Consider the following 18,316-nt stretch of genomic DNA (forward strand, 5'->3'; position numbering starts at 1 on the left):
GTTGCTTTCAGCTCTTATCTTTGTTTACCGTATCGCCAAGGACAGTGACCTGCCTTTGTGCCCTAACACTGAACTGTCAGCAAGAGAGACAGGAAATGCTGCCTCCTCTATAGGCTCAACATATAGCTTAATGAGAAGAATAACATCTCAGCAGCAGCAGCTGTTGGTTTTGCTCAGTTTGGTTTATTCTCTTTTGTTGTCTTACTTCAGCAAACCTAGATAATCTTAGACAAAGGCCTTTGTGCCAAGTTTCTGAACTCTACTTTAGTGACCTTCAGATATTTAAACATTATTAAGACCAAGTCAAGCTGACAAAAGAGTCTATAACCTTTTCATTTCCCACCAAGCTGAGCCTGTTGCATCCTGTGTGGCGCCTGGTTGTGCACAGCACTCTGAACATGAGCCATCTTTCAGCTTGAGGGAGGAGGGAGTGCACCAACCCCAAGCAAAACACTGGCTTCATCCCTCACTGTGGTAATGTTGGGTTCAAGGGAAGCCCCACCACTCCTGGGCCATGTGATTAATAACTCCCCTTAATGAAGTGAGAAATGAATGATGGAAAAAATAATCAAATAGGAAAGCGCTGTCCAGAACAGAGCAGAAATGTGCTGGTAGTGCCACACACAGTGGAGTGGCCCTGCCTTGTTTCAACAGCTGACCCTCTAGATTTTGGGAGCAGGGGACATGAGAGCAGCATGAGCCTGGCTTCTACATCCCAACACCGGCTGCAGGAACCCACCCTGGTGTCTGCTCAAGGAGCAGTTTTGGTGCAGCTCCTCTTCCACAGGTCTAATAGCGGCTGTAGTTTCCCTGCATGGTTCCCACTTCATAATTTGAGATGGCAGAGGTGCAGGGAGCAGGGAGAATTCCCATGGATCCCAGACTCTGTTTGGAACCCAAGGACATCATAGCTAGATAAATCTTCAGAGCAGATCGCTTAAACTTTAAATTGCAGCTATTTTTTCCATGCAAAGGTAAGCAAAGAGTGTGTTCCTTTGCTGGTTTGTTGCTGGTGTGTGGGTGAGTGTACAACACACTTTACAACTATTTTCCCCCAGCAATTGCACGTCGTAAAGCAAAGCTTTAATGGCGGGTTAAGTTCACTTCTTTATTTACACAGAAGGAATGTGTAAAATTTCTGTTCTAGTAGTCTGTCCACAATTTTGTTTTCCATTCAGGATTTACCTTTATTTTGTATTATATCAGTATTAGGTGCCAGGGTTTACCTTACTCATGACATAAAACCTTTTTTTAAAAAAGCAGGGGATTTGTTGTTAGTTCCATGTAATGATCAGGCTTTAAACAGGAACATCATATGCTGCTGTCCTCTGAGCATGCCAGCAGTCTCCACTCAATCTCGTGATTAAGGTTTATCAGTCTTATTAAGAGTGGTAGAGGAGAGGAAAAATCTTCCAGAAATTTGCTTGGAAAGCTGTGTCAGGACTTGACCTTCTGCTAGCAGGCCCCGTAGTTTTGCCACACAAGGGCTACTCCTCGCTCTCCTCCTGCCCTCACAATAATGTGCCTGGAATCTGACCCCACATTTCCCGCTGTCATGTTGGTATCAGCTGGAGATAAATGAAGCCTTTTGTTTACTCGTTCCTTGCTTTGCAGGGTGCTCTTCTCTTCTGCTTTAAAGAAGAGCCAGTGGTGATGTGGCACTGAGGCAGAGCTACATATAGGCACTGTCGGCATGGTGTTTGTAATATACCAGCCAAAGCATCTCTTGTGGCAAAAATGAGACAAGACTCCATTATAAGGAACACAAAAGGGAATTTTCTATCAAGTCCACGGGAAGCAGGGAGCAAGCTGTCATGTTCCCTGGCTCTTCAGCTCCCAGCCTGCGTAGTACCAAGGAGCAAAAGCGGTGATGTGCATATGCAGAACACAAAAAAAGTCTTCCCACATCCTGACCTAGATAAATAGGACTTGGAATGAATTTTCTGACTTCACAGCAGTGACACTTTGAATCTTCTGAGATTTAAAGAATATATATATTATATATTTTTAGTCATTTTTATTCCACTTCAAATAGATGGATGTGTTACAGAAAGTCCACGTGCACACGTGTCCGTGCGCATGAAGAGAGGCCAAAAGTACTAATACCAGTCTCTCTTACTGTGCCATAATGTGAAATAGGAAGCGAATGTGTTAGCAAAAGCAGTGGGTATGGACAGAAGTGCAAGATGCTCTGGCTCTTTGAGCTGTGTTGCAAACGCCTTGGGAGCTGAGGCAGGAAAAGCCATGAGGTTGCTCTAAGTTAGGCTGGCAGAAGGCAGGTTGAAGTAGGCAAGGGGTGCAAAAGGGGATCACATCCACTCGCAGTTTTTACCAGCACGTTTCTTACGAGCGGTGTAGCTCTGGCAGAATATGATCCCAAGTAACCTGCTTTCCAAAATCTTTTCTTCATAATGAGCCAACTTTCACCGCCTTTTTTTGGGGTTTTTTTAATGTGACGTAAGTATTATATGACTGGGACTATGACTTGGGCTACCAAGATATTGCATGGTATTGTTTAAACAAGAGCAGCGAAGTTGGAATAGCAGCAATATGCCATTGGCTTTTTGATCATCCTGCTGGTTCACTAGAGAGTATTAGAGTAGATTTCTTTAAGCACATAGAAGTCAAAGAAATAATAAGTACCCTTCATCCATCAGATAGTCTCTATTTATACATCAGGGTAGGTGTGAGAAGCAAGAAGTCCTGTCTTTTTCTCCTTTTTTTTTTCCCCTGCTAATTTTAATTTTTTTACTTTTTAATTAAATTTCCTCATTTAGAGTCACACAGCTGTCTGGGCTTCTGCCATAGATAAGTGGATCTTCATCTGACAGCAACAACCAGAATTTATCTTTCTTTTCCCTCTCTCCCCCTCACTTCCTCCCTTCCCCACCTCCCCCCTTGTACTCAGCAGAAACAAAATGCTATATATAAACTCAGCACAGTTTCCCCCCCAATTACTTTGTCTGCATGTTTCAATTTCATTCTGTGTCAGGCTTTGCCAAGGTACCAAGTTTGGCATTTTCAAAAAGGATCATTATTCCTTGAGGCCCCTCTTGTAGTAACACCCCTCACACACCCCCGAAATGTGTGCTACTGTACTCTAGGTACTCTGAGGGGCATGCTTGTCTGATGTTTATTCGAAGTTCCTGGTCTTGTAGACTTTTTTCTTTCTTTTTTAAAAAGTCTGCATGATTCTAGGTGAGTGCTAGCAGCAGATGGCCAAAGGACAGGCAGGGATGGCCCATGGTGCTCTGTAAATGGAATATTACCAGCATCATGCCATCAGGCTGCAAGTCTCTGTTATTTGTTTTGTATTCTCTTAAATCACTCAACACTGAAGTCAGGTGTATAACCAGAATCCCACATTTCATTATGAAAACAAAAGACAGCCAGTAAAGAAAAAATAAAAGGAAAAAAGGTTTATAGTTGAAAAGGTAAGACTGAAAACATGAATTGCAGTTCAGAAGCCAGAAGGCATATGAAGTTCAAAATACTGTTATTTGTCATAAATCTCATGTGTTTTGCAGCCAATTTCAAAGTATGTTGGGGCCTTGCTCATAATGTTTGAGCGATCAGGATTGGTAATATGCTAGCTGCTCTTGTGTGTGTGACAGGCCCTTTAGAGAAAAAGCCTACAGCTGTGTTTTGTCTCGGTACTCAGAAAATCCCTCCCCACAAATTAGCCCATCTATAGATATCTATAGATTTTTGTGCCTCAATTCATGATAAAAGGACAGAGGATACCATCCTTTATTAGGTGTTTTATATGGGTAAAATTGCTACTGAACCCCCTGCAGAACACTATGTTTTATGCAGTTTTCTGGGTTAAAAGCACTCTTTTGTGTTGAATGATTCTATCAAATGTGTCAGTTTGTGGGTGCCACCTTTGTGGCTCAGGGGTGTCTGGATCAAGTGGCCTACTTGTCAGGGCTGGCTCAAACCCAGCTGCATGCCCCCGTGTTGGCCAGGTTCCCCTGTACCCCAGAACTTTTGAGACTTGATGCTTTTGATCTTTGAAAAATAACAATAAAGGATAAAATACTGGGCATTAAAGTAGCGTGACCATAAGTGAAATGACTGCACAGAAGCAAGGTGTTGCAAATTGTAAAAATAAGGGTATTCTTGGAAATACAGAGATAAACAAGTGATGTGGCCAGGCACTGAGACAGGACAGGGTCAGGTTCAAGAAGCAAAAGTATCTCTGAGAAGCAAGAGAGAAAGAATGGCAAATTGGTCTTCACACCAGGACCGTTGTGGGACTGTGAGGTAATAAATAAATAAAGGCCAAAGCAGCTTACTCATAAAGCAGAAGAAATCGTGACCAATACTTTCCATTTGCCTTCCCTGTAAAGCCTTATATCATCCTAAAACATGCTGGAAATGACCTTGTTCAGACTACAAATGCATTCTGTATTTTCTCACTGCTGACCCTGTGACTTCATCCTGCAGCTCTTTGAGTTGTTCTTTTGTTCCCCTTCGCTTCCATGTGCTCATGAGGGCCAGTGAGTCAGCACACGAGGGAGGGCTTTACTACCCCTGGCACTACGTGGTGCCCCCCAAACAGCTGCGCTTTCCAGGCTCTGTCCTCAGCTCCTGCACACGGGGGCAGGTCCTCTAACTCAGGGATTCAGGTATGTGCTAAAGGAGACCATGAAACATGTGGCCTCCTGCACTGAATACTGTTCTTTATAATCTCTTCTCAAATATGCATCTTTAAACATCAGAAAGGCCCAGGCCTCGGTTTCTTTTCTTGTTTTCTCTTCAGTTTTTGTGGATCACTTGGACACTGATAACTGCAAAAGAATTCCATATAAAAAACCAAGTTTTTGATTATACCTCCTGGGCTTAAGGACAGGAAGGCTCTCCTTGGGGAGGAGAGCCTTTTTCCTTTTTTTGATTGGAAATGTTCCCATAACTTGGGTACAGTTTGAGTGTCATTACAGAGGTCCAGTTGGCCCTCAATAACCTACTGTGCTTATCAGTGTAATCAGGACCAAGTTATTGTGAGAAGTAAATCATAAACAGATGGACAGTCGTGCCATGCTGGTCTACAAAGGGTAGAGGAGAGCAAAGACACAAAACAGCACCAGAACATGACACCACGATGGCTTCACTAAATCTAAGCGTGAACAGGCTTAGGGAAATTTTTGTGTTCCCAGATGGAGAGAGATAGAGTCAGGGAATAAAAGGAAAGGGATCCTTGAATAGGCATCTGCCAGGATTCTTTGCAGACAGCTTTATCTGAGTATCTAGAGAAGTTTGTCATAGGTTAGTGTCATAGTAGCAGACACCCCTGCTCACAGCCAGCTCCCCACTGAGCTTGGGGTAGTGCATTTTGGGCCGACAAGCTGCATTGTTTTTTTTTTCAAAGACCCTTTCCATGCACTGGAGGAAGAAAGCACGAAAGCTCTTTCAAGTGCTATCAAATTTTTTCACATACCAGTCGTAAATTGCTTTGTTGTACCCAAGGCAGTCAGAACCTTCCAGGGGGAGCAAAAGAGGAAAAGACACTGAACAGCTTTGGTTAGAAAATACTTTTCCCCCCTTTCTTTCTCCATTTTTCATATTTTCAGTTGAACTGTAAGAAGTTTCAACAGGAACAAACTTCTCCTTTGTGCCTGGTAAAAAGAGTCCCTGCTAAAATTTGGAGCTTGGACTGGACATGGCTTTTACTGGTAAATTTTACCTGTATTAGGTGGAAGGTGCAGAAGTCTATGCCAAGGAATTGGAGCTTTGGCACCAGAAACACTTCTTTACCTTCTGTACTTTTAGTGCCATCAGTTTCTCAAGGACAGGCTGAACCGTGAGTTATGATTTTGGCAGCTGAAAGCAAACAAACTCCTTTTAGTTTAAGTCCTATTTAAATGCCATGCAATGGATTTCTTTCTTTTTTGGTCACTTTAAGTCTATGCATTCAGAGCAGCATTTGCCCGTTTATGAACAGGAGTCACAGGCTGAAAAATAAAAATCAGGCTAGTTATGAAGGCTTGAGCTGGTGGGTGCTCAACTCTTAAGGTTGTAAATTGATGGTCTCAGTCTTCAGCACCTTTGCTGGCCCCTTGTGTTTAGGGGAGGGATTATTTACCAGGAGCACCTCACACATGCATTTGGAAGATGACCAACTAATTAATGTTTGCTAAACGCTTCGCGAGCCTCAGGGGAAAAACAGCCATGGAAAGGCAAAGTCTTATTATTGTTGTGCTGCACCTAATGTACGTTAGATGTTTTCAAGGCATCAGGCACTCCATAAATGTTGTGTGGTATTAAAACTGACCTGCCCTTGTCAGAGCAAATAATAATTACGCTGAGTGATGAGAGAATCTTGCATTTTCTCTGCTATGAATGTTTTCCTGTTTACTAATTCAGAAAAGGTCTCATCCAGCAATTGCTGAAGCCAGTTGTCTTAAGCAGCCACTGGCTCAAGAAGGGCAGACTACAGAAGTAATTTATTTTGTGTAAAGCTCTGATCTCCTCATAGGTTGGACTGTGCTCTCTAGGGCATGTTTCCCCAAACTGAATGCCTGGGGCTGAGTAATCTCTCAGTCCATAAGGCTGCCATGGAGATGGAAAACAACCAAAGACAACCTCAGCACGTAGACCATAAGATAGCCTCTATTTGCAGCATGAAAATTCATGCTGATGCCTTTTAATATAAACATAACGTGAGGAAATGAACATTTGATTAAACTAAACACACCTTTTATATGCAAGGCCCTAATTTAAGGCACTGTCACCTCCATACAGAAAATACCAGCTGGAGTAGGAGTGATTAAATTAAATCATCTGGCTCTTATGTGATACCATGAATGTCTACTGAGAGGAGAAAAAAAAAAGTCTCTCCTCTTTATTCCTGTAGATCTGCAGCAACCATCAAGGGACACTTCTGTAGCAGGAAGGATTAAGTCTTGCACAAACTTCAGTGGTTAATGTGCTTTGGACTGGTGACATGCCCTTCGGACAGACCTACCCCAGTTTTATAATTCTCTTTCTCAGCCTTTTGGGCCTCTGGCAGTCCTTTCTCCTATTTAATTTCCTCCTTGCTTCCCTCCCACTGGGATCCTTCACCATTCAGCATTTCTGCCACCCAAGTAGAAATTTTGATTGTGTCAGACAAGTGTAGAAAGAGAGACTTTTGAGCCTCGGTGGGCTGTGGAGAGAACCGGGACAGATTTCTTGGGGGCTGAGTGTTTTTTAAGGAGTCAAGAAAGATGCAGTCTTTGTGCCTCTGCTGAGCTTAGCTTGCTGCAGTGCATGGGCAGGGATTATACCACATCACAAATAGCTGGAGCAGGGCATGCATTGCATACAGGTAGGGAGCCACTTCTAGAGGGCAACTACTTTTCCCCATCCAACCTAAGTAAAATAATAAAAATTAGTATAGTGAGGGTACTTATGTACGAAATGCTGCCTGGCCTGGCAGTATCAGCACACCGGGGACCTGCACCTTCCTTTGTGACAGCAGAGCATCCCAGGCTCCCAGTCTCACAGTTATTTAATTGATTTTCATTTGAAGGCACACACTTCTCTTGGCAATCTGGGACTAGGGGAAGCTGACAAATTTACAAAACCTGAACAGAAACAGATTTTTTTTCTCTTTTCATTTGTAGCTTGCCTTGTAAAGTACTTCCTCATAGATTTTCTTCTTTTTGCCTGACTTTATTTTTTCTGGATCTTCTACCTGATGGCACACGTTCTGTTCTTGCTGATCACCATGTGTCAGTAGTAATGTAGGTGGAAGGGAATTTCTGACTGTTTTGGTTGCAGCTTTTATGTTTATCAGTTTGGCTTTGGGACACTGTTCAGTTTCAGGAAGTATTTTTATCTCACAGAAGTTTCCTTGTAAGTAGTGATGCTACAAAGACCTTGTTTTAGCACCGTGGCAGCTACTGGAGGTAGTGCAGGTCTGTCTTCTGTCAGGAGCTGAATCCTTTGATTCAAAAAGCGAAGTAACGTTAAAGTGAGTTGACATTGGTGTAACCTTATACCTTCGGGCTCTTTCCCCAGCACTGTTTGGTACATCCTTAGAACTGTATTTTCCTCTCCCTTACACTGACACAGCCCCAGGGAGCTGTGTGGATTTGCACCAAAGGGGTGGAGGGAATTTGGCTGCAAGGTCTGTGTGTAATGTGATTATCGGTGCGAAAATGGTGCGCCAGCCTTTCCCAGCAGCTCTGAACTCCGCCTGCAAATCGGCACCTTCCTCTGTGTGCGGTCAGTTGACTTGCATGGTAGTGAACCCAGAGAGAGGTGGAGTTGGAGGTGAGGGTGACTGGCAAGTGATTTGAACAAAAAGCTGTAAGATTAAATTTATTTAGCACTCACAGTCTTTAGGAGGAGCTGGGAGGAGTTTGTTTGAGGTGTCTGAAGCACTGAATGTTGTCACATTTTGAGATGTGCTTCAATGAGCAAAGAAACTTTACCAAAGCCAATGAGCAGCCACCAAGGGTGGGGGTGAGAGCCTGACAAAATTCAATTTGAATAACAACGCAAGCAGATGAAAAAGGTGGCAGGTGACCCACATGGAACAAAGAAATAAATTGAAAGCTTGGTAGTATGAGTTTCGGATAGCTTTTTCTTGCTTCTGGGGAAAGATGCAAGAGGGGATGGAGCTGAGAACTTTAATGTTGATTTCTGAGAGCAAGTGAGAAAGCACAATGCTGATGGTAGATGCTCTAGTGCTACCAAGGTGTGCTCTAAGGCTTTGAGAGGTGTCAGGCAGCTCAGAAAGTCTCTTAATCTGGAAATCAGGCTTGTTGCCCCATTTTTCATTCCTGAACCTTGTCCATAGTTCTGTAGTCAAGAACTTAATATTTTGCTAGAAGGTTCTGTAGGCCTCTGTCACTAGAAGTGGCCAACAGACACTTGGTGATTTTAGGCAGACTCTTCTCTGTCTTAAGGCCATGATCTGTCTCCCAGAGCAAGTGGGACTCAGGAGCTTCAGGGTCCTGTTTCCTGAGCAGCACAGACTGGTTCTGCCTGGTGCCTTGGCTCAGAGACACATCTCACCTGGCAGGTGCAGGCTGGACCACAGACAGCAGAGGAGCAGTCAGTGTTGTATGAGGACTGCCTTAAGCATTTTTGAAGTGTTTGGTCCAAGTTCTGGGGGTAAAGTTAAGAAATTTTACTTTATCAACTTGGTCCCTATCCTGCTGCCTGAGATCGAAGGGAGGCTTTGGTTTGGTGCTTTACAGGGGTTCCAGCATGTTGTCATGGAAGGGGTAAAACATGAGACAAGGTTTCTCTAAGTGAGTTAAGGATAGGTACCTGTTAAACCAACCCACCCCTTTGTTCCATTGATCTGCATTTTGAGCGCAGTCCTGTCTCTAACCTTTCCTTTGGTGATATGGTTGTTGGCAAAGTTGTTGTGGGGCGACCCTAATTTGACTTTCTTGTACTTAACATTCTTACATTTTTTCCCCCTCTCTCAGGCTGAGTGAGGCACACAGGCTCTAGTTCTGTTAGTGTATCCTAGAGGTGGCCAGAGAGGTCAAAAACCCAGGCAGATTCTTTGATCTATTGGCAGCTTTTGACCCATTTGATCAAGAAACATTACTGACCTGCTTGTGAATGGCTGTGGTCTGAATAGCCCTTTGGGCAATTTGAAAGGGAGTCGGGTGAGAGTAATTGAGGGGTGATATTGGCTTTTTTTTGACTCCTATCCTATTGCTATCCAAAGTCTACATTTTGGGGGAGAGCCCATGTGGGCTGTGTAGCTATGCATACACGATAACTCATGGATCTGCATCTGTGCTTAAGCAGATCTGCACGTCATCTCTCTGACCTGGACTTTGTCACAGCCACACCTGCCCATGAGCCATTGGATTTGGATTGCAATTTCTCAGAAACCTCAGCTGGTTCAGTATCAGGCCATGACTCAGCAGTGCTCCTTGTGAGGAATGTGGTCTCCGCAGGCTTTGCTGCTTCTAAATTGATTTCAGGTGCACGTCACACTGTCAGCTGCACAAAATTTTCTCTGATTTTTTTCATTCCTGGATGCTGAGCATCACTAGAGCATGGCCAATAGGATAAGTGGAAATCTCTTATTCACTGATGTGTACTTTGAATTACCATTCCCAGAACAGAGGATGATCATCAGCTACTTTGGGGAAAAGTTAGTGTCTCGTCTTGAGCTGTCACTGAAGATGGGTTCATGCTGGACGTTGTATGGAAGCAACTGAGGTGCGGGCATATGTTCCCTTCTGCTGACTTGGCTGTGGTGGCACCAACCACAGCCAGCAAAGAAGAGCCAGCAACTGGGAACAGTAACATCTCAAACTGCAGCAGAGTGATTGGCCAGACCGCTCCTGTCAGCACTTGGATTCCCTTGCTGTTCATTGAGGAATTAAAAGTTAACTGAGGGCGGTGGTAAAAAATAGGTTTGCCTGCCTAGAAAACGTTAAAACCAATATTGAAAAGCAGAGGTGGATCTGAAGGTAGTTATCTCTCTTGGAGTTTATATGAGGATTAAAACACGCGTCATCCTTGTAGCACATAGGCAATTTTATAATCACTGCTGGTATTTCACCTCAGGGTACTCTGTGGGATGAAGAATTAATTTCCCATCTTTTTCCAAGTAATGGAGGCTTGTGATTTTCTGTCAATCATAAAGGAGAGCCTGTGGCCAAACTAGATGCCAGAAGTGATTGAACAATCTGGGATTGGTAAGGGTGTACCACCACCCATCCAGAAACTAAACTGGGGAAACATGCTTGCAGAGAAATGCCACAAGATGTTACATGGCCATTTCACTTCCACATCAACAGGAAAAGACACTACGAGGCTATGCAAAGCACAAGAAAAACTGCTGTGCAAAGCAGTGGCTGCAAAATTAAAATACAGGATGTTTTATTATCTGCTATGTCTTTTTCCTCCCTCACGCCTCCCCATCTCTGCTTGTTAAAGACAGGAATTTTTCTTAGTGAAAAAAACATCTCATCTTGAGTACAAGGCAATTTAGACAAATTTTTTTTTCAGGGGGTTAAAGTGGCATGTTTGCACAACACCACCCTCACCCCAGCAAACCTGCCAGCAGTTGATAGATATAAATAGGGACATTTAGGGGAGAAAAGCATATTTATGTTCCTTTGAAATGTGCTTGGCTAAAGGCATATTTTTAAGAGAGGGAGTGGAAAAACAAATGGAAAATATTTTCTTTGAAAGGGGGGAAAAAAGCAACAAACTGTCCTTCCTGAATAGAGATGCTTGGCTTGTGTGTACTTTACGCAGCTGCAGGTCAGACCTTGCAAACAACTACTAAATTAGGTCCAGCTACTTTGATGCTAAAAGCATGGAAGTGCCAGTAATTAAGTTGCATCAGATGTAGGAAATGACTGATGTGTCTGTCATGCTCATGATAGCAGAGTTCACTGCTGCCATTTGACTGACCCCTCCTTCTTTATGTAAGCAAAAGGAATTTTCTTCTAAAGAAAATCAGCTGATTTTACACCTTGGTTTTGTTTTCTGAACTGCTAATCCCCTGAAGGTATAGAAGCTATTTGAAAGAGCAAATCAAAGCTCCAATAATTTAGTGTTATGTTATTCGTTGATGTATGGTTTGATTTAGTGGCTACTTATTATATCAGGTTACCATGTAATTATCCTAATTATTGACTCCAGAAGTAAGTAGAGGGATTATGAGAGAGACAGGAAGGCCCAGTGGAAAGAGCATGGTTCAGAGAATCAAACACATCTCGGTGTGCTCTTGGCTCCACCACTCATTTTCTCTGAGCCTGGACTCTTCTCTCAGCCAGCCTGGCCATGAAATCATGAGGGATTGCAGGAACAGGACTCAGATGCTGACTCAGGATTCAAAGAGATGCAGGAGAGCAGTATAAAAAGGACAGGGGAAAGTTCTGAAAGAGAGTTGAAAAATGGGCAGAAAAAATAAAAGAATGCACACCACAGCATGCATTTGCATTGAGGAGTGGAGCACCTCGGTGGGCATGGAGAAGGGGAGTGAAGACCTGAAATTTGAGACTACATTTCCAGCCTCGGCTACTGATTTCCCACACAAAATTAGGCAGCCCTCAGATCCCTTTCTGCAAAACAAGGGTGATAAAAATAATTCTCCCAGCTTTGGTTTTAGCTATTGGAATTATTGGAGCACTGTTCCTCACACAGCCTTCAGCCATGGTTCTCACGTGGCTTTTAGTCTCCTAGTCCTTGGTTTGATAACCACTGACTTAAGCCAAAGGGTTGAGTTAGCAGGCACCGCTACAAGATAAAAGCCACACTGAAAGGCTGGCAGTGCAGTCCATACTTCCTGTATTGATAATATTTGTCATAAACTGACAAAATACTTCATCTATTGACAAGCTGAGTTGCATTTTTCCCCCTGAGAGAGGAGCACACACACTGGTTCTACTCAGCCCGTGCAAATTACTTTCTCTGCTTCTGCTTTTCTTTCCTGAGCCAAAAAATGGGGATAATAGAATGTATCTATTTCCTTCCTAGAAAAGATCAGTTAATGTGAAATGGTGCGTGGTGGCTTAGTGCTGAATAAGTGGGATACCCTAATCCAGCAAGGTATCCCTGTTCTATTGTATGCCTTTTCTGCATACCATCTGGAGTTGTTCTCTGCTTAGTATTTTCAGTATCTACCATATGTTTTTGCATGAAAATTCAATAAAATATGCATTATACATGAAAAGTGCTGTAGTAAATAAAGGAAGGATGGAATCCAGTCCCCTTTGTGAACGGCAGGGGCCCCAAATCTTCATAAAAGGTTTAGTCTAGTCTGACGTCTGTGCTTTTCTCCAATTTTCTCTGTGTCAGTCTTTAGGAGATGCTCTAATTTAAAACAAAACTCTACTTTCCTGATGAGGTTATTTGATGTTCTTCGGCTGCCCTCTGCTGAGAGCACTGAATAAAACAGGGAAGATGTCCTTTTTCCAAGGAAGGTAACAGTGGAAGAAATTCCCTGTTTCTCCCTGTGCCGAGTCGTGCCATTGCTGCTGTTTGGTGTCTCTCGTTGTCTGTTTGTTGCCATTCAGAGGGCAAAGCCTTCTGAGCTACAGCCCTGTTGGGGTTTTAGTGCCCACCACTCCTTGTCAAGGGCTGAATGGCTTTGTAGGATTGTGAAAACGTGGGCTCAGGCATTGACCACCATGAAAAATTAAGCAGCATTAAACAAGGGCTGGAGGAAACAGGCTTCTCTGCTCAGGCACTGCTACAGTCCTGCCAGGTGGGATTTGGGCTATACCTCAGCACCACCCTACCTGGCAGATCAATTTAGCACTGCTTCCTGTTCCTCATCGGGGTACCAGCTCTTCCAGTGCCATCTCCATCCCTCCACAAGCATCACAGCACTAGCACTGTGCTTTATTTCTATAGCTGGGAAAGTGCAGAGGGGTTGTTCCAACTTCAACAGCAGTAACTGAAGGACTTGCTGTTTCTTGTGAATGAAGTGTGAGCCATGCTCTTGCCCTTGGGAAGAAACAAGGGTCCTGTGCAGATTTTGGAACACGTGTAAAACAATAGCTCTGTTGTAGCTGTTGATGCTCTCTGTAACGACCTGCTTTTAGTACTCCCTAGCAAGTTGATTTATTATTATATCTTCAGCTGGGCTGTGCACCAAAGCGTTTTGATGATGAAAGGAATGTTATACACACATTTAATTACTGCCCACATTTTTGTATAATTTTATCATTTACTGTTTTAGATGAGACATCGAGTTCTTCTACAGGAAAGATGCCCAGTAAAAAATAGATGATTTAAAAGCTAATCTGAGATGAGTTTGGCACTTAACATGTGAGAAAATGTAATTGTTCCTTTCGTCCTGCCCTTTCAGATGGTCCCTGATTACCAAAATGTACAAGAACTCCCTTATCTGGACATGGTGATTGCAGAGACATTGCGCATGTACCCACCTGCGTTCAGGTATTTTTTTTTTTTTTTCCCCTTCTGATTACACAGGATAGCTCCCTGGCTCTATTAAATGGAAATCTGATGTTGGAAGACCAATGGTCTCTCAGTCTCTGTGCCAACATCAATACTGCTTTGTGCATTTGAAAGATATAATGCAGCCTATTGAAGGAAAGCTGGATAATTCTGGTATTTCTAAAGCACATTTTTACAGTGAATTGGCCAAGGTTGCTTCCTCACCATTCTTCACATCCCCCAAGGTTAGAGGATGGAGCCATTTTGAAGCAGGTCTGGCCTTAGAAAGCCAGAGGCTGCTGCTTCCATGTGCCTCAGGCGTCAGGGATATGTGTCCCTACCCTGTTGGTTATTAAGGCCCTGACCTGTGGCAGGGTTGCAATTCAGAAAGTTGTATTTTACATGTGTGTTTAACTTTGGCCTATTCACACTTAGCACTGCATTACACTAATAGAGCTAAACTAATGGTTAACATCCATGAACTTTCAAAAGTTTTGTCCCAATTCACACAAGACTAATTCAACTATATCAATGAACTGAAAACAAGGGAAAAAGAAATTAGAAAACTGTTTGATTGTTAAAGCTCCAAGTTATCACAAGCATAAATACAGATATTAAGAAATAGAATTTTTCAAAGTGATCAGCCAGTTGCAATACTTCTCATGAAGCAAATTCATATGACTGGAAAGAAGCCAAAGCTGAGCTTGCTGTGAGAGCTTTTGAAAAATTTAACCCATGACTGCAAGCACCTTAAAAAAAGCTTAAAATCATATTCTCTGCTATATGTTCATTAAGATTGGAAGTCAAGATATTTTTCATGGGCATCTGCAGGATTGTTCAGAGAGTAAATATCAAAGAGATCTGCTCCTGGATGAGATGATGGGTCTTTACTGTGTTAAACTTGGGGTACAGGTGGAAATGGTTTTGCTGGTTAAAGTGACAGGGGTCTTTGAGTTTGGGCTGTATCACTGGGAAACAATCTATGTTTGTCAGATGGGAGACAAAACAAGAATGGAGCAAAGTTGTTCTGAAGTTTTGTTTGGTGTTGTCAGTGCTGTTTATTGATCTGGCTTTTACTCTGATGGATGTGGAATGGATAGAACAGCCCAGTGACACTGAAAGATGGTAATTGCCTATGACAAGGGTAAAGCTGAGTTAGGGGAAAAATCAGCAGCAGCCAAACTTGTTATAAAATGAGTTGGTTTTAATTTTTTTAAAATGAATTTACTATCCAGAGAACTTTCTCCCCCAGAACTCATGTTTCTGTTATCACCAAATTCACATAAGAATGAGAAGGGTAGCTTCAATCCTTCTTTTTTTTTTTTTTTTTTTTTTTTTTTGGCATGCCAGTGTTTTGTTCCAGGTTTGGAGCCTCCGTTATTTATTTGTCTATGAGAAAGAGAGATGAGTGACAGTGAGGAAAGAATGTGTTCCTGTAATGATACCAGACTGACAGCCCTGAAGCTGAAATCTTTGTTCAACTTTCTAAGCAGAGTGTGGGAAGCAGCAAAGGAAGTTCCTGCACATTGTTTCACCCCTGTGCTTGCAGCTGGTGCCAGGGAATAGCTCCCAGACTGAGATAGCAGGGCACCCACCTGGTCTGGGCTGATTTGGGATCTATAGTGACCACCCAAGCACCAAAAGATCTGGATCAGAACCTACCACCACACATGCACACCCACACACAATCCTTTGTAAGGTTTACAGAGACAAGCTTGGCTTTAGCAGGCCGCTTTCCTGAGTGATTTTTTTGTCATTATGAGGTTCCTAAGGACACCTCTGTCACCTATCACCACAGGGTGGGAGAAGACTGCAGAGTTTTGTTGTTAACATCATGCCTGTCTTTGATGAGTGTATGTGAAATGTGGTTTTCCAAGGCTTGTGAATTGGTTGTATTTCTGGAGTAGCAGCAGCAGCAGAACACTCACCCCTAATATTGAAACCAACCCTTGCTAAATTTCAGGTGCTGCACCAACAGGGGGAGCTTCTCAAATAAACAAACTCAAAGCTATATTTACTGTCCTTTTTTTTTTCTGGAAGCCAACCAGCATATTCTTTCTACCTGTTATTTGAGGTGACTGAGAGATTTCATCAGCAATTTTCATAAAGAATGAGTCTAAACCCAACTTCAACAGCAAAATTGCAGTTTAGCAGTTAATGCTTTGGAAAACAGTACACAACCAGAAATGCTTTCTTGTGAAAAGGGCAAAAGTCAACCAGCTGGGCTGGAGTTATGGACTTCTAAGTGGAGATGATTATAACCTGAGAAGACACTGGCATCAGCAACAGTTTTTGCATTTATCTATGAGGAATTGTTACCCAGCAACTGTATGGTCAGATGAAGACAGATACTTTTATAGATCTCTCCTGCTGTGTTTTTAACCTTTATTAATAATCTGGGATGCATGATGTTGTTGCAGATTCACTAGGGAAGCAGCTGAAGACTGTGTAGTGCTGGGGCAGCATATTCCAGCTGGAGCTGTCATTGAAACTGCAGTTGGACACCTTCACCACAACCCTGAGTTCTGGCCAGAACCCGAGAAGTTCATTCCTGAGAGGTACATGGAGTAATGCTTTTTCATTCTTAAATTGAAGTCCTTACTTGGGCCTGTGGGCACAGAACTCCAACCTGTCCAGTGCAGACACCAGGTTCGGCTGCTCTTTCACAGCCACAGTCACCCACTATTCCTCCAAACCAGCATTTCCACCAAGAGGAGCACAGTTTCATTTGGACCATAAAAACATGTGATTTCTACTAAATCAGACAAGTGATGATAGTGGTGTATCCCACAGAAGGTGTGAGATTTGGTCAAGGTTGAACTGTGGCACAGGTTTTCAGACCTGTTTCCAAATCAGATACTGTGAATAATGTCACTTCTGGGTGCCAAAATTCTGAAGTGGGATAGTATATTCACCTGGGAATGTACCTGGGAAACTCATCCAGCTCCTGGCTGGTTTAGAGCACCCTTTTCACCTGAAACATAAGAGTGTGGCTGCTCTGTGAGTGGGGAATCTACCCCATCTCCCACTGGGAATTTGCTGTCTGTCTGTAAGTCAGGATCCTTGGTTCTTGTTTGGCAAGACATAGTTTCACATGGTGCATTTATTGTCTTCAGTGGGTGGGGAGAACCATGTCAAGCTGTGGTTTTGTACATGCCCTGTGTTACAGGTGCTGAGCTTACTTGAGCTTACTGGGGGAGTTTCAGCTGATGTGGTGCTGTGTGGAAGCACAATTTAGTCTTGTGGGCAGCTATATTTTTAAACTGTTTTGTGGGCAGATGCATTTTAAGCTACCGCTACATTGAAAAGTTTACTAAGAAAAAAAGTGCCTGCTCCACAAACAACTGGGTGTGAGGCAGGCAGCCCAGAACTATCTCTGCCAGTAAGACAACACGTGTGTGGTGTAGGTGGGTTTGCCTAATGCTCCTTCTGGAACAAATCTAGGCATGTGCTCCATCAGACTCTTTTGGCCATGAAGAAGAGCAATGCCAGGGTTAGAGAAGCCCAGAGATTTTGCTGGAGAGGAATCTTATTTGCTGGAGAGGAATCTTAACTGGAAGTCTGGGGTGGGTATTTTTAGCAATGCTTATCTAGAAATGCTTTCTTAATTGTTCATTCACCACTTTAACAGTAGTATGAAAGGGTAAAATGGTTAGTGGGGGCTGCAGTCCCCCTGACTCACACAGTGCTGTTCATTATGAATCTGAGATTAATTCCCTTTTGAACCTTCCCTGAGGAATGATGCATAATTACTAACACTCTGCTCAGCTTGTATCAGTTGGTAATGTTAGTAAGAATGATAAGAGCATAACAAAAAATAAAATAATTCAGCTACAACCCCCCCACCACCTTTTCATTTTGAAATTGGCCGTAGGAGTTAAAACAAGGGAGACTTTAAATTTACCAGAATGATATATGGGGGTGAGCAAGGCAAGAATTGCCTGAACCTGTTTGTACGGGATATGCAACAGTGGTTAGTACATGAGTTAATGGTCCTTCAATCTCAAAGTAGGGGCCTCTACAGTACTTTTTGGAGTAGTGTCTCAATCTTACTTAGGTTATCTAAGCATGGGGATGAAATTAGTGGAAATACACAATATTTTTCTCCGAAGTTTGAAATAGCTTTTATTGCCTCTCATCTCTTTCTACCCTGCATGAGTTTTCTGGGCTTTAGCAGTCTAAAGTTCTTGGAAAGTGAATCCAAAATGATGAGAGATTTTCATTAAAGATCGATTGGAAGTAATACTCATGTCTCCACATCCTCTCCTGAAATCACCAGCTGACAAAGGCTGATGGCCATAAGTCAATTATCTGTTTATTTAAGATGTCAGGACATAATCTGTCAATAGTCCCCTTGAACTGTCCATTAAGATCAATTGAAATAACCAGCATTTGAGATTTGAATGAAAAACGTGGAATCAAGAGCAAAAAGCATTTC

At 42.8% G+C, this 18,316-nt stretch overlaps 1 protein-coding gene across 4 annotated transcripts in view; it reads left to right on the forward strand.

Annotated features, from left to right (window-relative positions):
* The window catches only part of TBXAS1 (thromboxane A synthase 1), a 263,129-nt gene that overhangs the window by 239,956 nt on the left and 4,857 nt on the right, over positions 1-18,316 (forward strand). For all 4 annotated transcript variants that reach the window (XM_032105667.1, XM_032105665.1, XM_032105666.1 and 1 more), the window contains 2 exons: positions 13,790-13,878; positions 16,299-16,436. In XM_032105667.1, coding sequence (XP_031961558.1) covers positions 13,790-13,878; positions 16,299-16,436 — 227 coding nt within the window. The remainder of the gene's footprint in view (positions 1-13,789; positions 13,879-16,298; positions 16,437-18,316) is intronic.

This window comes from Corvus moneduloides, chromosome 4, assembly GCF_009650955.1.
Source record: "Corvus moneduloides isolate bCorMon1 chromosome 4, bCorMon1.pri, whole genome shotgun sequence".
In the NCBI taxonomy this organism is placed as follows: domain Eukaryota; kingdom Metazoa; phylum Chordata; class Aves; order Passeriformes; family Corvidae; genus Corvus; species Corvus moneduloides.